The sequence below is a fragment of the Monopterus albus genome, unplaced genomic scaffold (genome assembly GCF_001952655.1).
Source record: "Monopterus albus unplaced genomic scaffold, M_albus_1.0 scaffold1.1, whole genome shotgun sequence".
Classification (NCBI taxonomy): Eukaryota; Metazoa; Chordata; class Actinopteri; order Synbranchiformes; family Synbranchidae; genus Monopterus; species Monopterus albus.
In genome coordinates, this window is record NW_018127881.1 from 1,222,000 (window position 1) to 1,244,156 (window position 22,157).

General features: G+C 39.1%; 3 protein-coding genes across 6 annotated transcripts in view; 1 reads left to right on the top strand and 2 right to left on the bottom strand.

The window, feature by feature from the left end:
- The window catches only part of LOC109953038 (anti-Muellerian hormone type-2 receptor), a 7,186-nt gene extending 1,387 nt beyond the window's left edge, over window positions 1–5,799 (bottom strand). The window contains exons 1-8 of one of the 2 annotated variants that reach the window (XM_020589353.1): window positions 5,780–5,799; window positions 4,472–4,647; window positions 3,534–3,713; window positions 3,094–3,258; window positions 2,559–2,660; window positions 1,182–1,285; window positions 831–1,052; window positions 286–400 (exon numbers count right to left, since the gene is read on the bottom strand). In XM_020589353.1, the coding sequence (XP_020445009.1) occupies window positions 286–400; window positions 831–1,052; window positions 1,182–1,285; window positions 2,559–2,660; window positions 3,094–3,258; window positions 3,534–3,713; window positions 4,472–4,604 (1,021 nt within the window). In that variant the 5' untranslated portion in view covers window positions 4,605–4,647; window positions 5,780–5,799. Of the gene's footprint in view, window positions 1–285; window positions 401–830; window positions 1,053–1,181; window positions 1,286–2,558; window positions 2,661–3,093; window positions 3,259–3,533; window positions 3,714–4,471; window positions 4,648–5,779 lie in introns of those variants that run through there. The other variant, XM_020588751.1, reaches the window with a different exon arrangement.
- A 539-nt stretch (window positions 5,800–6,338) lies between these two features.
- On the top strand, window positions 6,339–10,963 carry LOC109963263 (cell division cycle-associated protein 7-like). Its single transcript, XM_020606039.1, has 9 exons — window positions 6,339–6,420; window positions 6,608–6,717; window positions 7,158–7,523; window positions 7,773–7,859; window positions 8,056–8,208; window positions 8,603–8,746; window positions 9,049–9,198; window positions 9,414–9,550; window positions 9,801–10,963. The coding sequence occupies exons 2-9, from the start codon at window positions 6,619–6,621 to the stop codon at window positions 9,844–9,846; spliced, it is 1,182 nt and encodes a 393-aa protein (XP_020461695.1). The 5' UTR covers window positions 6,339–6,420; window positions 6,608–6,618; the 3' UTR covers window positions 9,847–10,963.
- A 98-nt stretch (window positions 10,964–11,061) lies between these two features.
- sp1 (sp1 transcription factor) lies at window positions 11,062–20,091 on the bottom strand. 3 transcript variants are annotated; one of them, XM_020600700.1, is made up of 7 exons: window positions 19,992–20,091; window positions 19,298–19,371; window positions 17,337–18,378; window positions 16,974–17,222; window positions 15,839–15,980; window positions 12,860–13,050; window positions 11,062–11,968 (listed from the first exon to the last, which is right to left on the bottom strand). In XM_020600700.1, the coding sequence occupies exons 1-7, from the start codon at window positions 19,996–19,998 to the stop codon at window positions 11,658–11,660; spliced, it is 2,016 nt and encodes a 671-aa protein (XP_020456356.1). In that variant the 5' UTR covers window positions 19,999–20,091; the 3' UTR covers window positions 11,062–11,657. The 3 variants fall into 3 exon arrangements, with proteins under 3 accessions (XP_020456356.1, XP_020455554.1, XP_020454754.1); XM_020599898.1 differs by having other exon boundaries at window positions 17,319–18,378; XM_020599098.1 differs by having other exon boundaries at window positions 16,974–18,378.
- Window positions 20,092–22,157: the final 2,066 nt, after the last annotated feature.

The following is a 22,157-nucleotide window of genomic DNA, read 5'->3' on the forward strand; positions in this document are numbered from 1 at the left end:
GAACCATGAAGGTTGCTTCATATTTATAACTGTGAATTCCTGTAATATATCAGCTCAACTCAAACTGCAAAACCACATGAAAAGAAACACTCAAAGTATTTACAGTAATTCTGTTAGATAAAAACATTTGAATTAAATTACAAATTATTAGTCAGGTTTGCCTTAGTCACCATGTGCATACACTCACATGATAGTTCAGCCATACAGTAGGAAGGTTATAACATGCACAGGCACACACACACACACACATACAGTACTTGTTCAGAGTAACTTTCTGGACAATACCATATTGGTGAAGGTCAGAGTGTAGATAGGAAAGCCCCTGCGATAAAGACTGGCACAACTTCAGTGACAACATCCAGCTGGTGATATGTTTATTCAGAAAGGAATGGAGAGATCCCTGAAATGAAGGGAAAACCAATTAGTCAGGTCTGACCACACTGGCTTCAAGTATACAAGACAGATTATTATCTAGATTCAAACTATGTAGCCTAATCTTATATGTATGATATCCTCCTTGTCTCAATGAGCTATGCAGACACTATAATCCAGAGGTCAGCGGGAGAATTGGGTACAGTTTCGTGGAAAATAACAGCAAAGTTATAGTCACAGTTTGTTTCTACACTTCACTGCCCCAATTTGTGCAACATGCTGTATGTAATTTCAGGAACAGGCTTGAATTGTTGCATCAGAAAATGACCAACTGAATCAAAGTAACTTGAAAATAACTTTTTGAATATTGGATGGTTGAATAGACACCGCCTCTACTCTCCTACACTATTCTCATTTATTTCCCCTAAGTTTTCCTTTGATGAATGGTTGCCACTTACGTGTTCAACAAATTGCAGGACAATGAGCCAACTGCTACTATCTAGGTTCCTCCCAGTGCCCAGGAAGTGAACAATCCCATCATGCTTCATCAGTGGTAACTCAAAAATTTCCTTCTCTGTTGTAAATTTATGTTTCCAGCATGCAGGGAAAACTTTCACAGCCACAACAGATCCCTGGTATTTTCCCTGCCAAACAGTTGCAAAATGCCCATTGGCCAAAATCTGAAAAAGATTTTATAAAGATCATTAACATGCAGATAAAAAAAACTATATCGCCTAACTGTATGATTTACCACTATTTTGCACACTGTTGATCATATAAAATAAATGCATTTAGTAGTTAAGCCTTACTTGCTGTAGTTCGATGTTGGCAGTGTCAATCTCCGAAAGGTCTGTTGTTTGGAAGAAACACGGTGGGGAGACACTGTAATCATCACGGCAGACTTGTAGCTTCTCTAACATAATAAAAGTATAAAAATCTTGAAATTAACACAAATTCTTTGAAAGTAATGTGTCTGTAGAATAAAATCACCATTCATTATATCCCACCAAATAGCCACAGAAAGGACACAGAAGTAAAGGAGAGCAGAGATAAACACCAAGGTCATTCCACCAGAGAGACTGAAACCATTCCAAGGACAAACAAAGGCAACGTGAGAACTCATTGAGTTTAAAAAATGTGGAAACATGGCTAAAAAGCCATTAACTATAATCCTTTGAAAAGCACTGATAGTATGATACAGCATAACACTATTTATTTAACTTTTTAAGAGAAACTATCATACATACATCTTTCTTACATCTTTCTGATCTGAATCCGGTTTGGGGCTGTTATATCAATGTCATCTTTCCAGAATGAACAGTATGTTGAAGCCAAATTTGTTATCAAAATATGGGGGAGCAGGCCACTCTAGTCCTCCTCTGTGTGTGCTTAGCTAGCACCTGCGAGCATCAGCTGTGGACTCCCACTGTAAAGATATCTTATTTCCATTCCCACGTTGTTAAAATAAGTTTCATATTTTTAGTTGGGTCCGAAGCTGATGATTTTTTAAACAAAAATATGTTATATTAAATATGAATGTTGTTGTGGCACACTGTCCACCATCTTCAGGAATTATTCCACTATGGGGATTCATCTACAGGGATATTTTCAAGACATTCTTTTGTCTTCAACAGGGAAATATATACAGTAACTGGCTTAGCAAGGATTTGTCTTCTGCAGGAGAATGGACAACCAAACTAAAATACATGCACAAAAAAAAAAAAAGGCTGAGGGGGAAAATGATGGGGAATAAATAAATGACCTGGCTTCCTTTTCCATTCTTACAATTGCATGTGTAATTTTTTTATATCTAATTAAAGAAACTGAAAATCAATAAACAACTGGTTAAATACAAAACACTTTTTGCTATTGTATCTAATAAGACAAATCGCATTATTAGCAATAACAATAAAAGTATTTGTTTTATCATGTAATTAATCATGTAAGTGATCCTTTGACAAGATCAGGTGTTAAGGCATATTACTATAATATTTCATACAGCAGTAACGTAAAATGATAAATGGTATGGACTGCACTTATATAGTGCTTTTCTACCTTACTGGACAAAGTGCTGAAAGTCAACAGTCAAATGATAAAACAGCCCCAGATTGAAACTGAACCTCCTATTCAAATGAATAGAATTAATACATTTATTGATGTTTAGTTGAACGCAAAAAGAGCCTTACTTTGTTTTGTAAAGAGACTCCTCAATTTGTGAGCAATGATCACAAATAAGAACAGGAGGAAAGTTCCAGTCAGAATTGCTGAAACAGTTTTCCAGATTTCACCTAAGAACAAAGGAAATAAGTTAATGATATGATAATGATTTTCTGTGAATGATAAATAACACCTGTTATAAGCCAGTTTATCAATTAAATGTTTAGCTATATTTAGAAATACATGTTCAACATCTCTACAAACTGATAGGAAGCATATAGGTCTTTATTTGTAAGAGTTAAATGAGTATAGCATATTAAAAATAATATAAATGGAAAGATAACATTAGCTTTGGTTTGATCTTTGTCAGTATAATCTTCTGTCAGATTTTCAAATTAAAGGAGAGTGGACTGTGGTTTATTTAGACTGGCACAAAAGTCTTTTAAAACCATAACATATTTTGAAATAACAGGAAAACACTCACTCTGGTCAAAATCATATGTTGTCAAAATATGGGTTGCCAGTGCAAGTGCAGTCAGGTTAGCAAATTTATTATTGTCATACCTCCAGAATAAAAGTAGGTGGGTCGAGGCTGTTCTGACTCTGGGGTCCAAGTGATGTTGCTGTTGCAAAGGTCTGTATTGCACACACATTTAAGGAAGGGGCCGATGAATTGTGTTTCTCCCATGCAGATTGCATTTGAGCAAGAGTTTTCAGCTATATCACACGCTGCAACCAAAAAATCAGTAATAAAATAAATTATTTAAAGAAAACGTAGTATGAGAGCCATACTGCAAATCCAATATATTTTTGTTACATATAACATAATATACAATACAATATAACCAATATCAGTCAGGGGCTCTGTGTTGTTCATTGGCTTGAGTCTTAAATTAGATTAGATTTTAGACTATTCAGTAAAATTAGTACAAAAATAGTAATGCCTCTAAAATGGTGCAATAACAATTCAGTTCAGATATCTACTGAGTTTTAAGGTTTCTTACCAAGGACGTCGACCTCTGGCTGGTCATTGACGATCTTATAAAAGCCAACACAGCAGTGGGTGTTCTCACAGACCTGCACTGACCCAGACACATTTCCGGCCATTTTGTATATTTTGTTCTGTGATGTCATTCTGAAGGCACACTTTCTCTTCTGAGGTAAAGACTGACTGGAGATGCATTCTAGGAAGAATAAGAAAGACAAATTGTTGTTATACTCTTATTTTTGTGCTGCAAATGTCTTTGTCAGTGGTTGACTGATCAGGCTCCTAGTGTCACGTTCCCCTGGCCCTCTTTAGCAAGACGAGGAAAATAAAGGTACATCTAAAGTCGATACATTTATTGGAACATTTATTTACACAAGCAAGTAACTGTGGCTGCACTGAGCTATAACAACTAGACTGCTGAACAGCCAAACTGAAATCTAACATTTTTTGTTTGTTTGTTTGTTTGTTTGTTTTGTAGATTTACAGATTGTTTTTATGTACACAGGCTAAATCAAGAAGATCATGTGCGTCTGACTCTTTAAAACACCCCTGCACGCAATTGTTTAGGCTATTGCTTTTACACATCCCTAACTCCAGAATTACTTCAAACATAGTTTCACTAAATTACCGTTAACTAGTTTGTTCACCGCAAGTACAAGTGACAGATGTTATATGAGCACTGTCATTAGAGGGCATAGGCTGGTAGCATATTTTTCTAGGAAAAAAGTAAAAAGAAAAAAAAATATTCATAACTACACTTTCCCTGCATTAATAACATTGGTTCTCAGTTTGTACTGACAGTTAGCCTGCAGGAAGTTACTAAAAGCATTAAATGTTTTCATTTCCATTTGTGAGATGATAATAATGTTAGTTTCACACAACTACACCAAAAAAAAAAACAGAAGCACATACAATTTTAGAGCTTCAAATTAAGGAGTTTTTATTTTAACTTACCCACAGCCAGAATCAGCCACCAGTGTTGCAGATTCATGATCAATTGGAGTCCAGACTGACTAAGCATGGAATGGGCAGGCAAACTTTTATCAGCCTCAGGAATGTGAGAGGAGTTTCCCACGTTTCCCAGCATCACTCCCACACCTGCATGCGCTGCTTGTCTGCTAAACAATGGGCTATGGGAACACAACATTTATCAACATATTCATCTCCCTCTGTTAAGGAATAGCAAACGAGGTGTTGTCTGCTGCTGTCTCAGTTCTTAAGGATCACTGATGAAAGAAGAGGAGCAGAGAGCTTTCAGACAAATTCATTGGAAGCACTAAATGGTATTTAGCACTGTGTCGTCAACAATAAAGCCTCCACAGATAGCAGACCAACACTAAATCAGCACTGAAACATCCATGAAAATATAACTGAATCAGCAATGAAATTTTACATTGATTTTCATCAGGTCTGCACCTTGAAATGTTATTTCATGATGAAAAGTAGATCAAGAAGGGCATAAAATCACTATTTGTTCAACTCTAAATCAATTGCTATTTAATAGTGAATCAACATTGAAACAATATCAATTAAAATCAACCCTGCTTTATGTACAGTTATTAAAGTTATTACATATTTATTTCCTGCAGGAAGGAGGTTTCTCTGAACAGAGTGTCGAGACCACACGGGGCTGAAATTTAAATGCTTATTTGTCTTAAACCATTTTGCTCTTTGGATTATGACTTGAGACTGGAGTTTATAAAGTGACAGACCTAGGCTGTGTTTTTACACAAAATCACTGTCTATCAAATTATCTTCAAAGCCTAAAATAATGTTTCTTCCCTGTAGATGAATCCTGTTGTGGAAAAATATCTTTTAAACCTCAGTGAGTGTAAAATAAATACTTAACATCAATTATTAAAGTTATTACATATTTATTTCCTGCAGGAAGGAGGTTTCTCTGAACAGAGTGTCTAATACCATCTGTTACAGGGAAGCTCAATGGACAGAGTGTATGAGTCCTTCTTATACTCAGCCTACAACAAAAACAGATGCTCAGACAGATAGAGGAAACAGGATACAATTCACAACAGGATACCAGCCCTTTGCTCCCAGGTCACATCTAGTTTGGCAACCACAAGGACATACAAAGGTTTACGACCATGCAATAAACGGTCTGGGGTCACAACCACACAAATGACTGCATACTGACATATGACATGCCATTATAAATACTGGCACCACAATCCTTAGTCCAGATTATGTGCAAATTATCTTGGTATAGATGGAATGGAGGAACAAATGAGAAATATTTTCTCTTACCAGACCAGTCTAAACTTTTCTAATCCACCTTTCACTGGGTATATCTGGTGCAAGACTTTAAAAGATAGTTATTTTTTTAAATGATACAGTATTTATCACCAACCATCCATATTTTTTGTCAATTTAATCCTTCATAGATGATCAAACAATTTCTGGGGACCACACCAGAGTCTACATTAATATCTCTTCAAAAATATTTGTTTCTGCAAAAAAAAAAAAACAACAACATTTATAATACCCCTATCAAACATTTCCTCTCAAAGATTTCTTCCTACACATAACATTCTGATTATTCCATATATACGTAGTATGTGGGGAAAAATATGGTTATAAGATAGTTTCCAAGAAAGTAGGGCTTGTTTGTGAAAATTTGAAAGTTTCACATGCATCGATCGAGGAGGAGGAGGAGGAGGAGGAAGAGGAGGAGGAAGAGAAGGAGAAGGAGAAGACTTATCTAAAGAAGAGGAAGGAGAAAAAGAAAAAAAGGAAGAAGAAGAAGAAGAAGAAGAAGAAGGAGAAGGAGAAGAAGAAGAAGAAGAAGAAGAAGAAGGAGAAGGAGGAGAAGAAGAAGAAGGAGAAGGAGGAGAAGAAGAAGAAGAAGAAGAAGATTCACGTAATTTCCAAGCACACTAATTGAGCAGGTGCGCGTGGGCTGGGAGAGCTAAATTTAAGAAGAAGCTAACTAGTTGCTTACTTGTTTACAGTATATGTTAGTCACTAATAAAACGGCATAATAACCTGTTAATGCTTAATTGTTACGGTTAATATGCATTACATGTTAATTTAACGTTTCAAGCTAATGTTGTTGAGAAATCTTCCTTTACACAGCTGTTTTCGGAATGCAGTCCCATTCCAAGGAGCTAGCTAGTGTTTTTGCCGAGAGCTCTGAAAGTGACACAACATTTTATGGCTTTTCTGATGGTGAACTCGACGATAAGGTATGTTTATTAGTACGGACCCTATTCGTGGTTTATTTGCTTCAATTAGGGTCCAGGTTTCAAGATGCAACGTAGAACATGAGCAAGAAACAAGGAGTCTTAGATTGAATTGCATTGGACATTTAGTCTAATTGTTTTATGAGAGTTTATAAGGCTGAGAGTTTATAAAACAGTTTTTACTAAGCCAAAACACACTGTGCTGCCTACAGGAGGTTAGGGGGAAAACATTTACGACTGTCATGCATGAGATGAGTTTTTAATTTGAGTTAAATCGAAATCCGTCAGATTTTTGCATTTTATAAGGCCTTTTGGCAAAAGCCAGTTAAATCGAAATCCGTCAGATTTTTGCATTTTATAAGGCCGTTTGGCAAAAGCCTATCAGTTCTAGTCTGAAAACAGTGGTGTAATTTATATATATTTATTAATATTTATATTATCAGAATTCAATTTTTGAAGATGAAGACCAGCCTGGTGTTTCCCCGAAGGAACAGAAAGCCACATCTAAAGCATCTAGTGCTGCCCAACCCTTCAAGCTGAGGGTGGCTCTCCGCTCCACTCCCTTTACCCAGCAGTCCACTGATGATGAGGATCCGGAGGGTGAAGTAAAGAGGATAATAAACAGAGGGATGAGGCAGACAGGAAGGAGCAGTCCGGCAAAGGAGAAGAGACATGTTAAATTTGAAGATGAGGAGACAGCAGTTACTTGGCTGTCTCCTTCTGAGGAGTCTGGATCTGATTCAGCAGAAGACTCGACCGGTTCTTTCTTAGCCAAGAGAGAGCAGAACATCAAGGCTAACAAGGCGATGGTAAACCAGAAACACAGAACCATATACAGTACACAGCATTACACAGTAGATCCTTTTGACTTTTACTTGAGTCATGAATACACTAAATGACAAAAGTTCACTTCGACTTGAACCCCAGTGAATCGTACTTCACCAGAATTACTTGACATCCTCAAACTTCCAGTGCAGACCAGAAAACACAACCAATGATACCTGAGACTACATTACATTAAGGTCTAAAGGTTTTTAATCTTCACTCTTCCCTAAAAGTTGGCTCAGCTGATGGCAGACTTGCAGAAAATACCAGGAGGTGCAGGGTTTCTTAAAAAAAAGGAAGAAGACAAACAGAAGACAAAGGTGAGGAGCTCTGGGTAGAAGATGGGGAAAATGGCCTTGAACATTTTGGTGAAAGTCTAGAGTACACTTATGGTGAATCAACATAGGAGTAGCTACCATCTGGTTCTTTACAATTTCAGTATTTTAGTATTATTTTGTATAGTGTTTGTTTGTAGATTCAGGTACTCGAGAGCTTTTTATCTAACATATCTTGCAGCGTCCACCACGCTCTGTTGCAGCTGGAAGAGAGTCCAGGAGGAACCCAGAGCGAGCATCCCGCAGACGGACTCGTTCTATGGGTAGATGTGATGACTCTACAGGCCCTCTGGAGGAAAAACCTGAGCTCAGTTTGGAGGAGGAATTGTTGGAGGTCAGCTGGTCGTTCATATTGTATCAAGCCTATATGGTTTTAATTTGCATCTGTTTTATTCGGTTTATTATATATCTTTTATTGTTGTCACTCTCAGGAAAGAATCAAATAATTGAATGAAATTGCGACACTGCAAAAGTTTTTCAAGGCACTGTATAACATTCTGTAAGGTTAGGTCTGTGTGAAAGTTGTATTGACCCTATGAGCAACAGTATTCAAATATTCGCATAAGCTGAGTGTGTGTCAGAATAAAATGTATAAATATGTGTGTACTCTGTTTTTCTTATCTATTTAGTAATGTGCTGAGAGATGACCTTGTGATAAGTATGTGTTCAGCTAACCTAAGGAGCATCTTGCAAACCCTCAAGGTATTCATTATTTTTGTCTGTGTAAGGTACGCCGAGCCCCTCAGCACCGTGGTGCCCCACGGCCTAATCAGTCCAAACCTCATTTTATCCGTCTGGTGGAGGACATCACAGAGGATGAGCTTCAGCTGGTTGCAGATAACATGACTGATAAAGTCTACAACAGAGTCACAGTGAGTTCACAGCTAACCCTTCAGTTCTTTTGCTGTGTATATGGGAATGATACAATGCATTGTTGCCAACATCAGGTAAGTTTGTAGTGAAATCAGTCACAGCCACTAACACAATGTAACTGTCATCTTTGATTTCAAGTACTGAAACTCGAAAAACTAAAGTCACCAGGTGGTGAGCAGGGAGGCTTGATCTCTGCGTAAGACAATATTTAGAAGGTGTGATTTGACAGTAAATGCTCCAAAATGTGCTAAAAAGGTACTGGTCCACCTTCTGTTGTTGATGTTTCTTTGTGTATTTTCAGGGCTCCACATGTCATCAGTGCCGTCAGAAAACTGTTGACACTAAGACATGCTGCCGCAGTGAGACCTGTCGTGGGATTCAGGGTCAATTCTGTGGGCCATGCCTGAGGAACAGATACGGAGAAGATATCAAGAAAGCACTGCTTGATCCGGTCAGACAACTGATAGGATTCTCCTTGATGTAGTATGCTTGAATTGTATCTCGGTTGTATGTTGCTGTAGACAAAAGCGTCTTGCCGAATGTCAGTGTTAACTAAGCAACCCTGTAGGCAAAAATCAAGAGGAGCTGAAGCATATGTTTTGTAAAATAATTTTACTTCTTTACACTGTGATATTAGTTATTTTAACCATTTAGTAATCTCTTCAGAAGTGGAAGTGTCCTCCATGTCGAGGCATTTGCAACTGTAGCTTCTGCCGCCAGCGTGAGGGCCACTGCCCGACAGGGATCCTGTTTCCACTGGCTCAGTACTACGGCTTTTCGGATGTCCACTCCTACCTCAGCAGGTAGAGTATTGCACCATAACACTTAATTTAATAAAATCAGGTTTTCTCAAGTTGCTCATTAACTTTATGTTGGTGTTGCAGTAAATGATCAATTTTTTACAATGGAAACCACCCTGGGAGCCTGCCCAGGGTGGAGTTTCTGGAAAGGTCTCAGTGATTGTTGAAGCCTGTCAACTTAGCTGTGTGAAAACGTATTACACTACTGAAGTGTTGGAATAATACTAACAATGTATTATTTGTCTCCTTACAGCCTCCGCCACAAACTGAAGAGCGAGTATGATGATACAGAGATGTAACACTACGAGAGAAATTGTTTTACTTCCTTTGTGAATGTCTTAGTCCTGTCACTTTTTTAATGAAGTTTTTTTTTTTTTGATCTGCTTGTTGTCTGACACAATTTTGTGAATAAATGAGGAAAAAGTATATTCATAATTTTAATTCCACTGTTGGCATTTGCAGTAGTTGTATATACACACAGACACAATATAAAACCCCTTATTTAAAACAGAAAAAATAAGGGCACTTTTCTGAACTTAGACTACAGACTTTCAAAGGAGCATTTTTTTAAAACAAATTACAATTTAGTTTCTCAGCTTAATTCTGAAGCGGAAAAAAAAGTTCAATGATCAGATGCACAACTTTTCAGAAAAAGACTTAATCACTAAGTCACCCTTAATACAATTAACAACTTATCTGAACAACAAAAGGGATACATGTATGAGGTCAGCCTCAAGCTGGACCTTTTCCAGTTAGAACTTTAACATATGCATTACAAGAGTAAAAACTATTAGAATGTTTAAAGACCAAAGAAAGATTTCCTAGTTTATTATAAAATGAATATGAACCTTTGGTTTTGAGCTTACATGTTTATGCTGTCTGGACATTATTACAAAACACTTAACTCTGGCCAAATGACAATTTTTCACAGAAAATAGAAACTGATGCGACTGCAAGGAAAAAAAAAATCTGAAAGGTGTCAAAGAAAATGATGTATAGGAAGATCTGGACTGCATAGAAAACATTACTCTATGACAGAAAGGCTCTTAAGTGTATACATTTAATCTACACACACACACACACACATACATATATATAAAAGTAATATTACAATTGATTGTACATGAAAGGTTCATATAACTGAAAGGCAATCTGCTGTAATATTGTAAGACAAGCCTAAACTCAGGATTTGTCTTTACCAAAAATATATATTTATACATACAAAAAAAATCTAAATGTTTTTGCAGTGATAAGTGTATCAAAGCATAATGGCTTGACTGTGGTACCTACATACGAGGTTGGTTAGTTTGCCCCAGGATTTCAGTGTCCTGACACTTATGTCCTCACACTGATTAGTGCTTCTGACTCTGACCTCATGTATTCCAGCCCTCTTCTAAGCAGTCCACCCAAAAACACTTAACATGTTACTCCTATGGCACTGGGCTTTTTAGTTTGTTAACACATCCTGTCTATTCAGAATTTATTGCAGAAATATGAAAGCACATGTTTTTTTGTTTTTTTTTTACTAAAGATGGTTATATTTTAAATTCAGTGGGGGAATAAATTATTATGGCCTAATGCGGGTCAGTCCGCCTATTAGAGCAGCCTGGTGTGAGGGCATGAAAAACCTGAGGTGAAGAGGGACAAGTAGCAAAGCTATTCGGAGACGAGGGTGAGAGAATCTGATTTAGTGTCATCTCTGACTAAAGAAGCCTCTAGAGAATATTTCTAGCTACCAATTCATCAACTGTGCTGCTCTGTGTGTTTTATTGCAATCCCAATATCAAGTAAGATCTGGGTCTTTGGGACTAATGTTAGTGTAGTGCCAGTTCCTTTCAGGGGAAATAAGATTTCATGCCGTCATCCCTAATCTAAGAATTTAATCCATTTCATCCACCTCTGGTCATTAAATGCCAAGATATCTGAATACAAAATGGAAATCATATTCCTGCCTCTGTTAAATTCAATAGTCTGTTGCATTGCATCTTGACCACCTCTCCTGTCTGAAGTGTTTGAAAGGTTGTGCACCTGCAGTCAGACGGGCCCTTTTTAACCCCACATGTCCAAATGCCACTTCCACCAAGGTTGGCTTCCTGTTCCTCCACTGTCCTTAGTAGCTGTTGCCATTAATGTGCTGAAGATCCACCTGCATCATACTGATCCCACTGCTGGCTAATCGAGCAATGCTGTCTGCAGATAAGGTTTCCATGGTGACAATGGTGTGCTGGTCAGCGGCTGACACTGCTCCGGTGCCAGCTTCTGTTCCTGCTGCAGGGGACACGGTGTCAGTTGAGACCGTGGAGCTGCCGGTTGTGGCAGCTGTTGCTACTTTCTTGTTCAAGTGGGTCTTGATGTGCTTGGAGAGGTGATCGCTGCGCATGAAACGTTTAGGACACTCTGTGCAAAGGAACTTCTTCTCACCTGAAATGAGGGGAATAAAATAAATCAATGTTTAAAATTGTAAATTTGTGAAGAATCAATGCACTATAAAAAATAATCTTAGACAAAAGGTAGAGTTGGTGATCCTAGAAACCCCAGCAAGTGGACTCAGCAAAGCCGCTCCTCCAAACTACAATGCACGTTGCAACATGCACTGCCTGACTAGTATGTACAGATTTCAAAACACAGGCTTTATTCTGTTTTGGTAGCATGAACACTGCATGTTGCTTTTGATGCCCAGTTAACTGCATTATAGTCCACTTAGAGCTGACTACCATCTGGCTGCATGTAAGAGGATTCGGTTCCGTGCGGCCGTCTTGTCGCTCTCATACTGCATGCAGGTGGCAACAATGTTACCTATAAGGCTGTATGTTTTAAAGGGGAAGGCCTGGCCTGTAACAACGGTCTCTGTTTGAGAATGAAAGCTGTGCTAGATACCTTCTCTGCCATAGCTTGCTAGCTTTAGCCATAAAACAGAGCAGTAACATCTGCCTGCAACTGCAACACCTTGTGGGAGACTCATTGAGTGCACAGGCAGAGTGCACCCAAGTACGAAGTTAGGTTGACAGGCAAGTAGGCCCTCCAGTGGTTTTGCTTGGGTCGAAAATAAAATTCAGCCCTGCTGCCGCCACAGATGATGGAATTGTTTCTTTATGTTGTCAATGCATCTAATGCATTCATTGCCATTGAGATAAAAAAATTTAATTCAAGAAATACAACAAAAAAACTCTCTGAAAGGAACCGCAAACCCTACCTTTAAGATAATCTGAGACTCAAAAAAAGATTTTAAATGCTGCATCCTTTAATCTTTTTACATTACGTACTAGGAAATCATAGGTGTTAAAAATAACATTAGTGATGGCTCCAGTGTACCTGTGTGTGTCCTCTTATGACGCTGAAGTTCATCTGAACGGGTGAATCGTTTGCCACAGAAAGACCAGCCGCAAACAAAGGGTCGTTCTCCCGTGTGCCAGCGGAGGTGGGCCCTCAGATGGGATGTCTTTCCGTAGATCTTTCCACAGCCAGTAATGTGACAAATGTGCTGCTTCTTTTTATTTGGGTCACTGCTCAATGTAAAAAATAAATAAAACAGAGATGAGGATTGTTTCCAAGGAATATTCAGAGGTTCTCTGTGAGGAGACTATACAGTTAGCTGTAGGAATGTAATTTTTTAGCAGTTTGATTAATAAAAATACAGTAATCTATAATAAAACCATTTTAACCACCGATATACCCAGATTAGCCATAACATTATGACAGGAGCTATCAACAGTTACTCTGTCAATAACAACAGATCGGGGAGTGTTGATTGAGCTGGTTTCTAGCTATAAGTACTTAGGTTTTTTTACTTGATTGTGAGTTGTCTTTTAAAACCCACATTGCTAATGTGGTTCGAAAATTACGGGTGAAGATTGGATTCTTTTATCGTAATAAATCCTGCTTTTCCTTGCAAGCACGCAAATATTTAATATCAGCAACCTTTCTTCCCCTGTTGGATTATGGTGATGTACTGTATATGAATGCCTCAGCTAGATGTCTCCATTCTTTAAATGTGGTTTACCACAGTGCCTTGAGGTTTGTGACGGGTTGTAGTCGACTAACGCACCATTGCGACCTGTATGTTAAAGCACAGTGGTCGTCTCTGAGCATGCGAAGACATGTTCATTGGATGGTGCTAGTGTACAAGGCTTTGGTAGGCCTAGCTCCGGCATACTTATGCTCTCTTTTACGTAGATCGGATACCAAATATGCTTTACGGTCTTGTGATAAGTATCAGCTCATGGTGCCGAGAGTTCGGACCGAAAAAGGGAAACGGGCTTTTGGATTTGCCGCTCCCTCTTCGTGGAATAGTTTCCAAGCAGATTTTAAACTTACTGAATTATGCTCAGTTAAAGCTTTTTATTCTGGCCAGGTCACCCTTGTAAAAGAGATCGTGATCTCAATGGGTTTTTTTACCTGGTTAAATAAAGAGAAGTATGACCACTGATAGGTGAAGTGAATAACACTGAATATCTTGTTACAATGACACCGGTCAGTGTGTGGGCTATATTAGGCAGCAAGTGAACATTCAGTCTTCAAAGTTGATGTGTTGGAAACAGGAAAAACAGGCAATCTGAGTAACCAGACACAGACCAAATTGTAATGGCTAGATGACTGGGTCAGAGTATCCCCCAGACTGCAGGTCTTGTTCCCAGTCTGCAGTGATTAGTACCAACCAGCAGTGTCTAAGGAAGGACAGACAGTGACCTGACGACAGGGTCATGGATGCACTAGACTCACTGATGATGAGGTTGACCTAGTGTAAATTAAACTTTTAAACTTCATTCATCCTGTTCAAAAGATTCTATTTTGCTTGAAACTTTGTTAAAATGGGTGAAAATGAGAAATACTGTACATTGGTCTCTATGAAGAAAAACATTCAGTAGCTATAGTGGTGATATCACACCGAGTGGGGAGGCTGTTAAATTTGTTTAAGAATTCCCTATAATTTGTCCTCAGGACCAGTTTTCACTTCTTTTACATAAAATTTTCACTGAATAGTAAACAAATTTGTGCTTTTCCCGACAGTATAACTATAGAAGCACACGGATTCACAGAAGATGCACAATTTCTGAAAAAGTGACACTGCAGTATTCTTCTTTTCACAATATATATTGCAATAATAAAAAAAAAAATACAAGTATTTTTTCAAAATGAAATGACAAACTATTTGGAAGGAATTAATTACACTAGAATAACTAGGTTGATTATGTGGGGGAGTGCATTTATTTGCAACCAAATCTTCCTTTTGGTTGTTTGATTAAGAACGATTGTGATTGGTGGTTTCGCTGTAGCCTGAATGTCACTCACTAGCAACAAACTGTGTATCCAATAACCTTTAAATCAGAGTAAATTAGCCTGTTAGTTATATCTGACATCTTGTAGATTAGTCATGAAATACAAGAACCATCAAGTCTTACTTCTGTATCAACCAGCAAACAAAACTGTAGCATGATGTGTATGAGCTAATCTGCCTTATATCACATGATCTGTGATGTGACAATCGCTCACACGCACATTGTGATGATGATGCTAAAATGGAAAATTAAGCAATGCTGCCTGCTAACTTCCAGGCCTTCAAAAATAAACCACCTGTAACGTTTCTGAACAAACATGAAACAGGTTACCGCAGTCTCCACATAGTACACTCAGTTTAAAAGTTTGTATATACATGTATAGAGAGTAGGCTAGTGGTTAAGGAGCAGTGCTCTCGCCGCTGGGCCCCGGGTTCGAATCAAGGTTGCGTCAGGAAGGGCATCTGGCGTAAAACACATGCCAAATGTCAACATGTGAAACGTTAGTGTGACGATTCGCTGTGGCGACCCCTAAACGGGAAAAGCCGAAAGTGACTTTCATATACATGTATAGTGAGTGATTTGTACATTGTTCACTAGTTTACATTAGTGCAGCTACTGGAAACACCTGCTAAGCTGGGACAGATGTCCCAGGGATGTACAATACTGTTGTGTTTTTAGACGAAGAAATCTTTCAACATTTGCTGCCGGTAAAATGTATCTACATTCAAATGCAGGGCAGGGTCACTAGCAGCTGTGTGCATGCTATTTTTGTAGCGATTCTAATAAACCGCACTTTTCCTTTACTAACACTGATCATAAAATTATACTCTATCTTACATCTAAAAATGAGTTACAAACACCAGCATATCACAATAACAGAATGACACAATAAAAGAAGTTGCATTCTGAAAAAAAAATAATTAAGATGCCATATTAAATCACCATCACAGACAACATAATGTTTGGCCAAGACTGCGTGTCAAGATATGCGTCATAACATGTTTCAGTGACATACCGTCCTTCTCCGTCCTTGCAGAAAGGGCAAGTACAGGCTTCCCTCCGATTACGTCGTCCTTGTGGTGTTGGACTTATATCCTCATCATCCACAGCTGCGCTATCTTCCAAACTGTCTCCGCCTGTCTGTAATGCCTGCTCTCCTGCAGAGATAAAGTGGAATTTCTCAAGCCTGTTCCAATTTATACAATGGTTTGAGAACTTTTTGTTATTAGACATTTCATTATTCAAGTTCAGCACACACTACATAAAGTTTTTTTTAGCAATCCTGGGACATTGATTTGTTTGAATTTAAGAACATAATCATAATCAATAAAACCACAAGCATATGCAATAAAATGCCCTCAAGGCTTTCACTGCTAAGCTCAAGTAAATGTTACTTGTCAATAAACTGGCCATTCACTACTGCTGTAGTCCAAACACACACACACACACACACACACACACACACACAGATAAACTGTAGATAAGTGAGCAATTACTGTAAATATAATGGGAGGGACAGCCAGTGACAGAATTAAATAAAAGGGTTTAGGTGTGACAAAAGGCTGTTCTAAGGTTATGACAGATGCTGTGTGGCCAACTCATAACTACAGTACTGTAAAGTCACAATTTGTGAAGAGATGCAGGGGCAACAGGAAAACATAACTAAGGGAACACAAACACGTGCAGTACAATAAACAGGTCAAGAAACAATGGGCTAGCTGAACTGGTTAAACCAGTATAATGCCCTTCAAACACAAAGAGCAAAAAAGATCAAATCCATACATAAGGAATACTTTGCATTTCCAGGAAAAAACAGCACAAACTTCACTTTCAAGAAAAACTTAATATTTACTCACAAAAATGCCAACCATTCCACTGCTGTACAGACATTGTGAAGTACAGTTGCTTAATTTCAATTTTTAGTTTTATATTGTGTCTAAACCCCCCCCCCCCCCCAACCACCACACAAAAAACTCACACACAAATAAGGCCCTTCATCACACATGGAGCCACTGGAGTTCCCTGAATCACTACCGGCCCAAAATGTTTGAAACTGTTGACTTAATATAGTCTATGTTAATATACCACACTTAAAATATTATGTATACATTTTTTTACATATATTCCTGGAAAGCAGGCTACTGACTTACCTGTTGAGCCAGCAATGGCGATGGGGACACTCTGCAGCTGGTGCATTTGCAACCCAGAGCTTACAAGTGTGTTGAAATTGATGGTCTGAATACCCGGGATCTGCACTGTGTTGACAGATACTCCTCCAACGGCAGGAGCTCCCTGAGTCTGGCCAAGCTGCGGGAGAGGCTGCACTGGGGCCAGGGTGATCTGTGCACCTGGTGGACTCTGGATCTGAATGGTTTGCCAGCTTACCTGGCCATTGGGACCTACAGTGCGCAGAAGGAGGGAGCCTGTGTTTGGCATGATTTGAAGATTTTGAAGCCCTTCCTGGTTGAGCGTCGGAGCTGCAAAAACCTGACCACCTGCAGTTGTGACAGTACCGGCCTGGATGCTCTGGAGGGGTGTTCCACCCTGGATGACCTGCTGAGGTTGGATAAGGATCTGCTGTGACTGCTGCCCTTCTCTGTTGTCTGGCTGTATCGGGACACCAAGGGAAGTTGTGTTCTGCTGAAATGTCCCTGTCACCGCCCCATTGCTGTTCTGCGTTTGGGTTACTCCATAAGAAGAGGTCTGTGTGGTAACAGTGGACACACTTGTCATGTAACCTGCTCCGCTGTTGGAAGACACTGGCTGTTGTGAGTGTTGTTGCTGTATAAGTTGGTTTCCCCCTGTATCCACTCCACCATTTGCATCTCCCCCTGTTCCACTCGTTCCAGTACTGACAGGCAGCAAAGTTATGTTTCCATTTAGTGACACAGGCATATTTGCCAGGAACTGGGGCTGATTTTGTAACATGTTATTGCCTAAGCTTATATTTTGCAGGGGGATGGCTCCTGGAAGGAGACCGGGCATCGTTATGATGTTTCCTGCTGCACCAGCTCTGTTGGTTGCAGCTATTATCTGCTGGCCATTAGGAGAGGACACTATCTGAAACTGCTGCCCAGGTCCGGCTGCAGCAGGTACAGCAGAATCCTGCTGAGCATGTGTGAACTGCAGTGTCTGGCCATCTACTGTCTGAAACTGGGGAATAACCTGGTACTGAATATTGGGCATCACACCTGATATGGTAGTAAGCATCTGCTGACCCTGCATTGAAGGAGCCTGAGCTACTACATATTGCTGTGGCTGCTGCCCCTGAGTGCTTGCTGATGGCGACAGAATCTGTCTGGTCTTGCCTGCGTCTCCTGCCATTATCACCCCTGAGGCATCAGTAGTGATGGTGTTGGTGCCTGAGGATGCTTGAACGCTGAGAGGGACAACCTGCCAGCCGTTAGCACTGGTGGTGAAAACACCCTGGTTTATGTCCAGTTGTTGCTGCTGGTTTTGCTGCTGTTGGTCTGCAGGTGAATCATTCTCTCCTGGGGTGTCAATTCGACTGCATGTGGCTGCCAACAAGGCAAGAGGAGATGGCTGCTGTGAGTCCTAAATATGGAGTAAATTAAATTAAATAAAAGAAAGTGAGTGTAAAAAGTAAAAACACAATGTCACTATTAAACAGACATGTCAATACTGCAGCTGGGACAAAACATATAAATGGCTGTCAAATAGCCCACTTATAATTTGAGCAATTTTAAACTTACTGACAGTTCAAATAAGCTTATACAATCATGAAAACAACTACTTATAAAGCACTTCTGTAACATGGTACACAATATAGCTTTAAAACAGCAGAGTAAAATAGAATTTGGATATATAAAACAATATAATGCATGTGATAAAATAAAACTAAAAGTAAATTCCACAGTTACAGTAAAACGGACACAGCTATAATAGGACCTAATAAACCCGGAAGATAAAATATGTGATTAAGAAGAGATTTACAACGTTTATACACATCTTCACCATTTTAGAAAACATATGCCCAGTCATGTGATGGGATTTAGATTCGCATTCAACTTAAACAATTCCAATCTATGCATGCATACTGCAACTCTCCTAAAACTCAATTCATATCATTAAACCTACGTCTGCTATGTAGCCCTTCACAGGCAGTGGGCTGGAGTGATTAGTTAAGGAGGGGGGTAGGGGTAGTGGGAGAGTCCTCTGGCCACCCCCTCGAAGGCCAGCCAAATGGGACGAGCAAAATACACTTGAAGAGCTTGAGTTTGTCGGGAACACCCCGTGTGGGCGAAATTTACCTGCCCATTCCCCACCCCAGTGACATGTGCTTCGTAGAGAAAATCAACAACCCGTACAAGTTCCGACACAGATTGGTAACAGCTTCAAACCTAAGCAGAACAGATCCATATTAAGTTCTGTGAATCTGAATGGGAGGTTCTCGTTAAGATTTCCAAACTCACAGTCGTCCGATTTGACAAGCTAATACATCCAGTTAACCTACTTGAGAATTTGTGTTTCGCTTTTGAGCGAAGCCTCCACTGCTCTCCACAGCGGCCATTTCACCCTGCTGCTGATCTGCGGAAGAAGTTTTTAGATCAGTTCTTACAAAGCAGCTACTGTGAAACACCACACAAGAAGTCGGGTTAACGTTACACTCGACGGGCATTTCAAACGTATATACATTGTCCACCTCAAAAAAAAAGTTTAAGTGAAGATTTTCTCTAGTTAAACATGAATCAACTCAGACATGAAATCTATGCCACCAGTGCTTGAAGGGCCAGCTAGCTATTAGCTAAGCTAAAGAAAACTTACCACAAGTAACGTATGGTGATATAGAAATGTGCTAAGTGGTTTCAACTACACTACTCAATATATATATGTTAACTAGTTGTTTAGGAAAGTAGACCAAGATAAATTATTGTGTAAACTGGTAGTGTCAACTAAGAGCAAGTCGCGTTACTATAAACCTGTTAGCTAGCTGTACTTGGCTGGCTAAATATTGTTAGCTAACTACGGACAATTAGCATTTAAGTAGTTGAGCACTTTTAAACTGCTTGAGACACTAGCTAGAAAAGAATACAGTATCGTGTTTACAACAATGAATGCATTTAAAACAATGTGTTTTGATTTTCCTTCTAACTGTTAAATTAATGCCTTGTTCACATAATGACACTGAGTTTAAAAAGTTTACTTACTGCTCATAATTTCAAGACGGGAGGAGCTTCTCTGGTCTTTTTACGGGTTGACAACTTTTCACAACCTCACACAAACTTGACGAGCTCCCCCTATGAAGGAGAAACACTGGTGCGTTCGATATATGAATCTGTGCAGCCTGACAACTTCCTAATGCACGACCGTTCAGCAAATAGTTTACGACCTACACAGTTTAATGTGAACGTTAATGTTATAGCGTGACGAAATCTAAAATACCATTTAGATTAGGTAAAGATTTCCAGACAACCAAGGCATGATAAATCAAAGGCCATTGAAGTTGATTTAGATTCTTCACTCAAAAAGCTTCTTCATAACCAAAACAAGTCCAGTTCCTTATTTAGCACTCTGTGATTATTCAAGTTGATTTCCAGTTGCAGTTAATAGTCTGCTGCCAGTAATTAACATGGCACGACCCAAAACGCAAAAAAAGTATTCTAGTTATTAGGAATGTCCTTGTCATCCAATTTAAGTGGTTAACAATTTTGTAAAAGACATTCAATATTGAAAAATATCTTTCACTCTCTTACTTTATTTGACTATATTTCTAAACATTACCCGAAGATACTGGATGTTCTGCCATGTTTGACAAAGAAAAGAATAAAATCTTCACCTGTGAGAAGCTAGAAACTGAAAGTATTTGACATAATGGCTTAAAATGACTAAAATGATTGATGAGTTATTGAATTCAGTATCAATCAACTGATCATTGCACTTCTACATCTAGCTTTATTAGTTATACTTTTTTCAGAGGAAAGTAGGTTTACTGTGCCAGTCTCAACAGTAGACCGCATGTCAGAACGGGACTGCGTGTTGTTTGAAATTTATGTTTAATGATGCCTGAGAACACTGATATCGCACTATCCCAATGGATAAAAGAAACGTACGCATTTGAAAGCCACTTATGAAGTACTGCTGCTTTTCTCCAATGGAAAGAGTTGTTTCTGTCTACGAGTTTCTACTAGCCAATGTAAATGGGCCAAAGGCGGAGAATAAGGCGGGACCAAGCAGGGTAGGTTGCACCCCTAAGTCTGATTGATGTCGGGTTATCTGCTTTCCGCTTATAAGGCGCCATAAGTAGGAAATATGTTCAAGTAAATGTGGCTCCGTCTGCGAAATTGTCTTGTAATTGAATAGTTCAAGGATGGAGTTACTAATCTCTTCCTTTGATCACAGACGTGGGGAAGGACAAAGGCGGACTGGAGCATTTAAGTCTTGCCTCCGTGGCCACTGGCCACTCCCTGGTGGTGCCCTGTGGGTTGGGAAACTACAAGGAGGTGGGTGGAGGAGAAGAGGGTCCCCATCACACTCACACACTTGCTGTAGTCACTGGGAGGAGAAAATGGCTCACATGTGGGGAGGTGGGAGGGCTTTTATTATTGGGATGTGCGAGGGGGCTGTCAGTGAAGCAGCACATGTACCCATGTAAACAGGAGACATAGAGGGTGGAGTCCATCTCTAAGCCAGGCCTGCAGCAACCCAACTCTGAAGTGAAACCCTGAAGTTTCTTTAGTCTACTTCTGTTTGGGCTATTTATCCTATTTATTCCTTACACTTCCTCCACACAATCAGGCAGTATTGTTTCAATATGTGGCACCTGGCTCCCAGTTAGTATACCATGTTCTGTTCACACCCACAGATAGAAGGGTATATTGTTGTGTGTGTTTGTGACTGATTATCTGTAAAAGCTTAAAAGTATAAAAGCAAAAGTACTCATCATGCCTTTGTCAGTGCTTTATTACAATGCATTAATTTTAACAGATGTGTTATTATGTAACAAGAACTTTATTCCTAAAATTTTGAGGTGGAGCAGATTTCAACTACTTTATAGACCAATACATACTTAATACATAATGCATCATCTTTTGTAAGCTCATCGTGGATCTTATTTGTACAATCTTAACCTGCAAACAATTGTCAAAATAAATACAGTCAAGTAAAATGTATCATTTTTGCCTCTAAAAGTCAGAAGGATACAAACATTTTGCATCTATGCAAGTATACATTTGTATAGCAGTTTTAAAAGTCACCTTTTATAAATGGTTTATCAGTTATACCTAAATCTTCTAATATAAACAACCTATGAGAACAGTTTTCGAGTTTAGCAGATTGTGAAATCTGTCTGCCTTTGGAGCTGTTAATAAAAACAA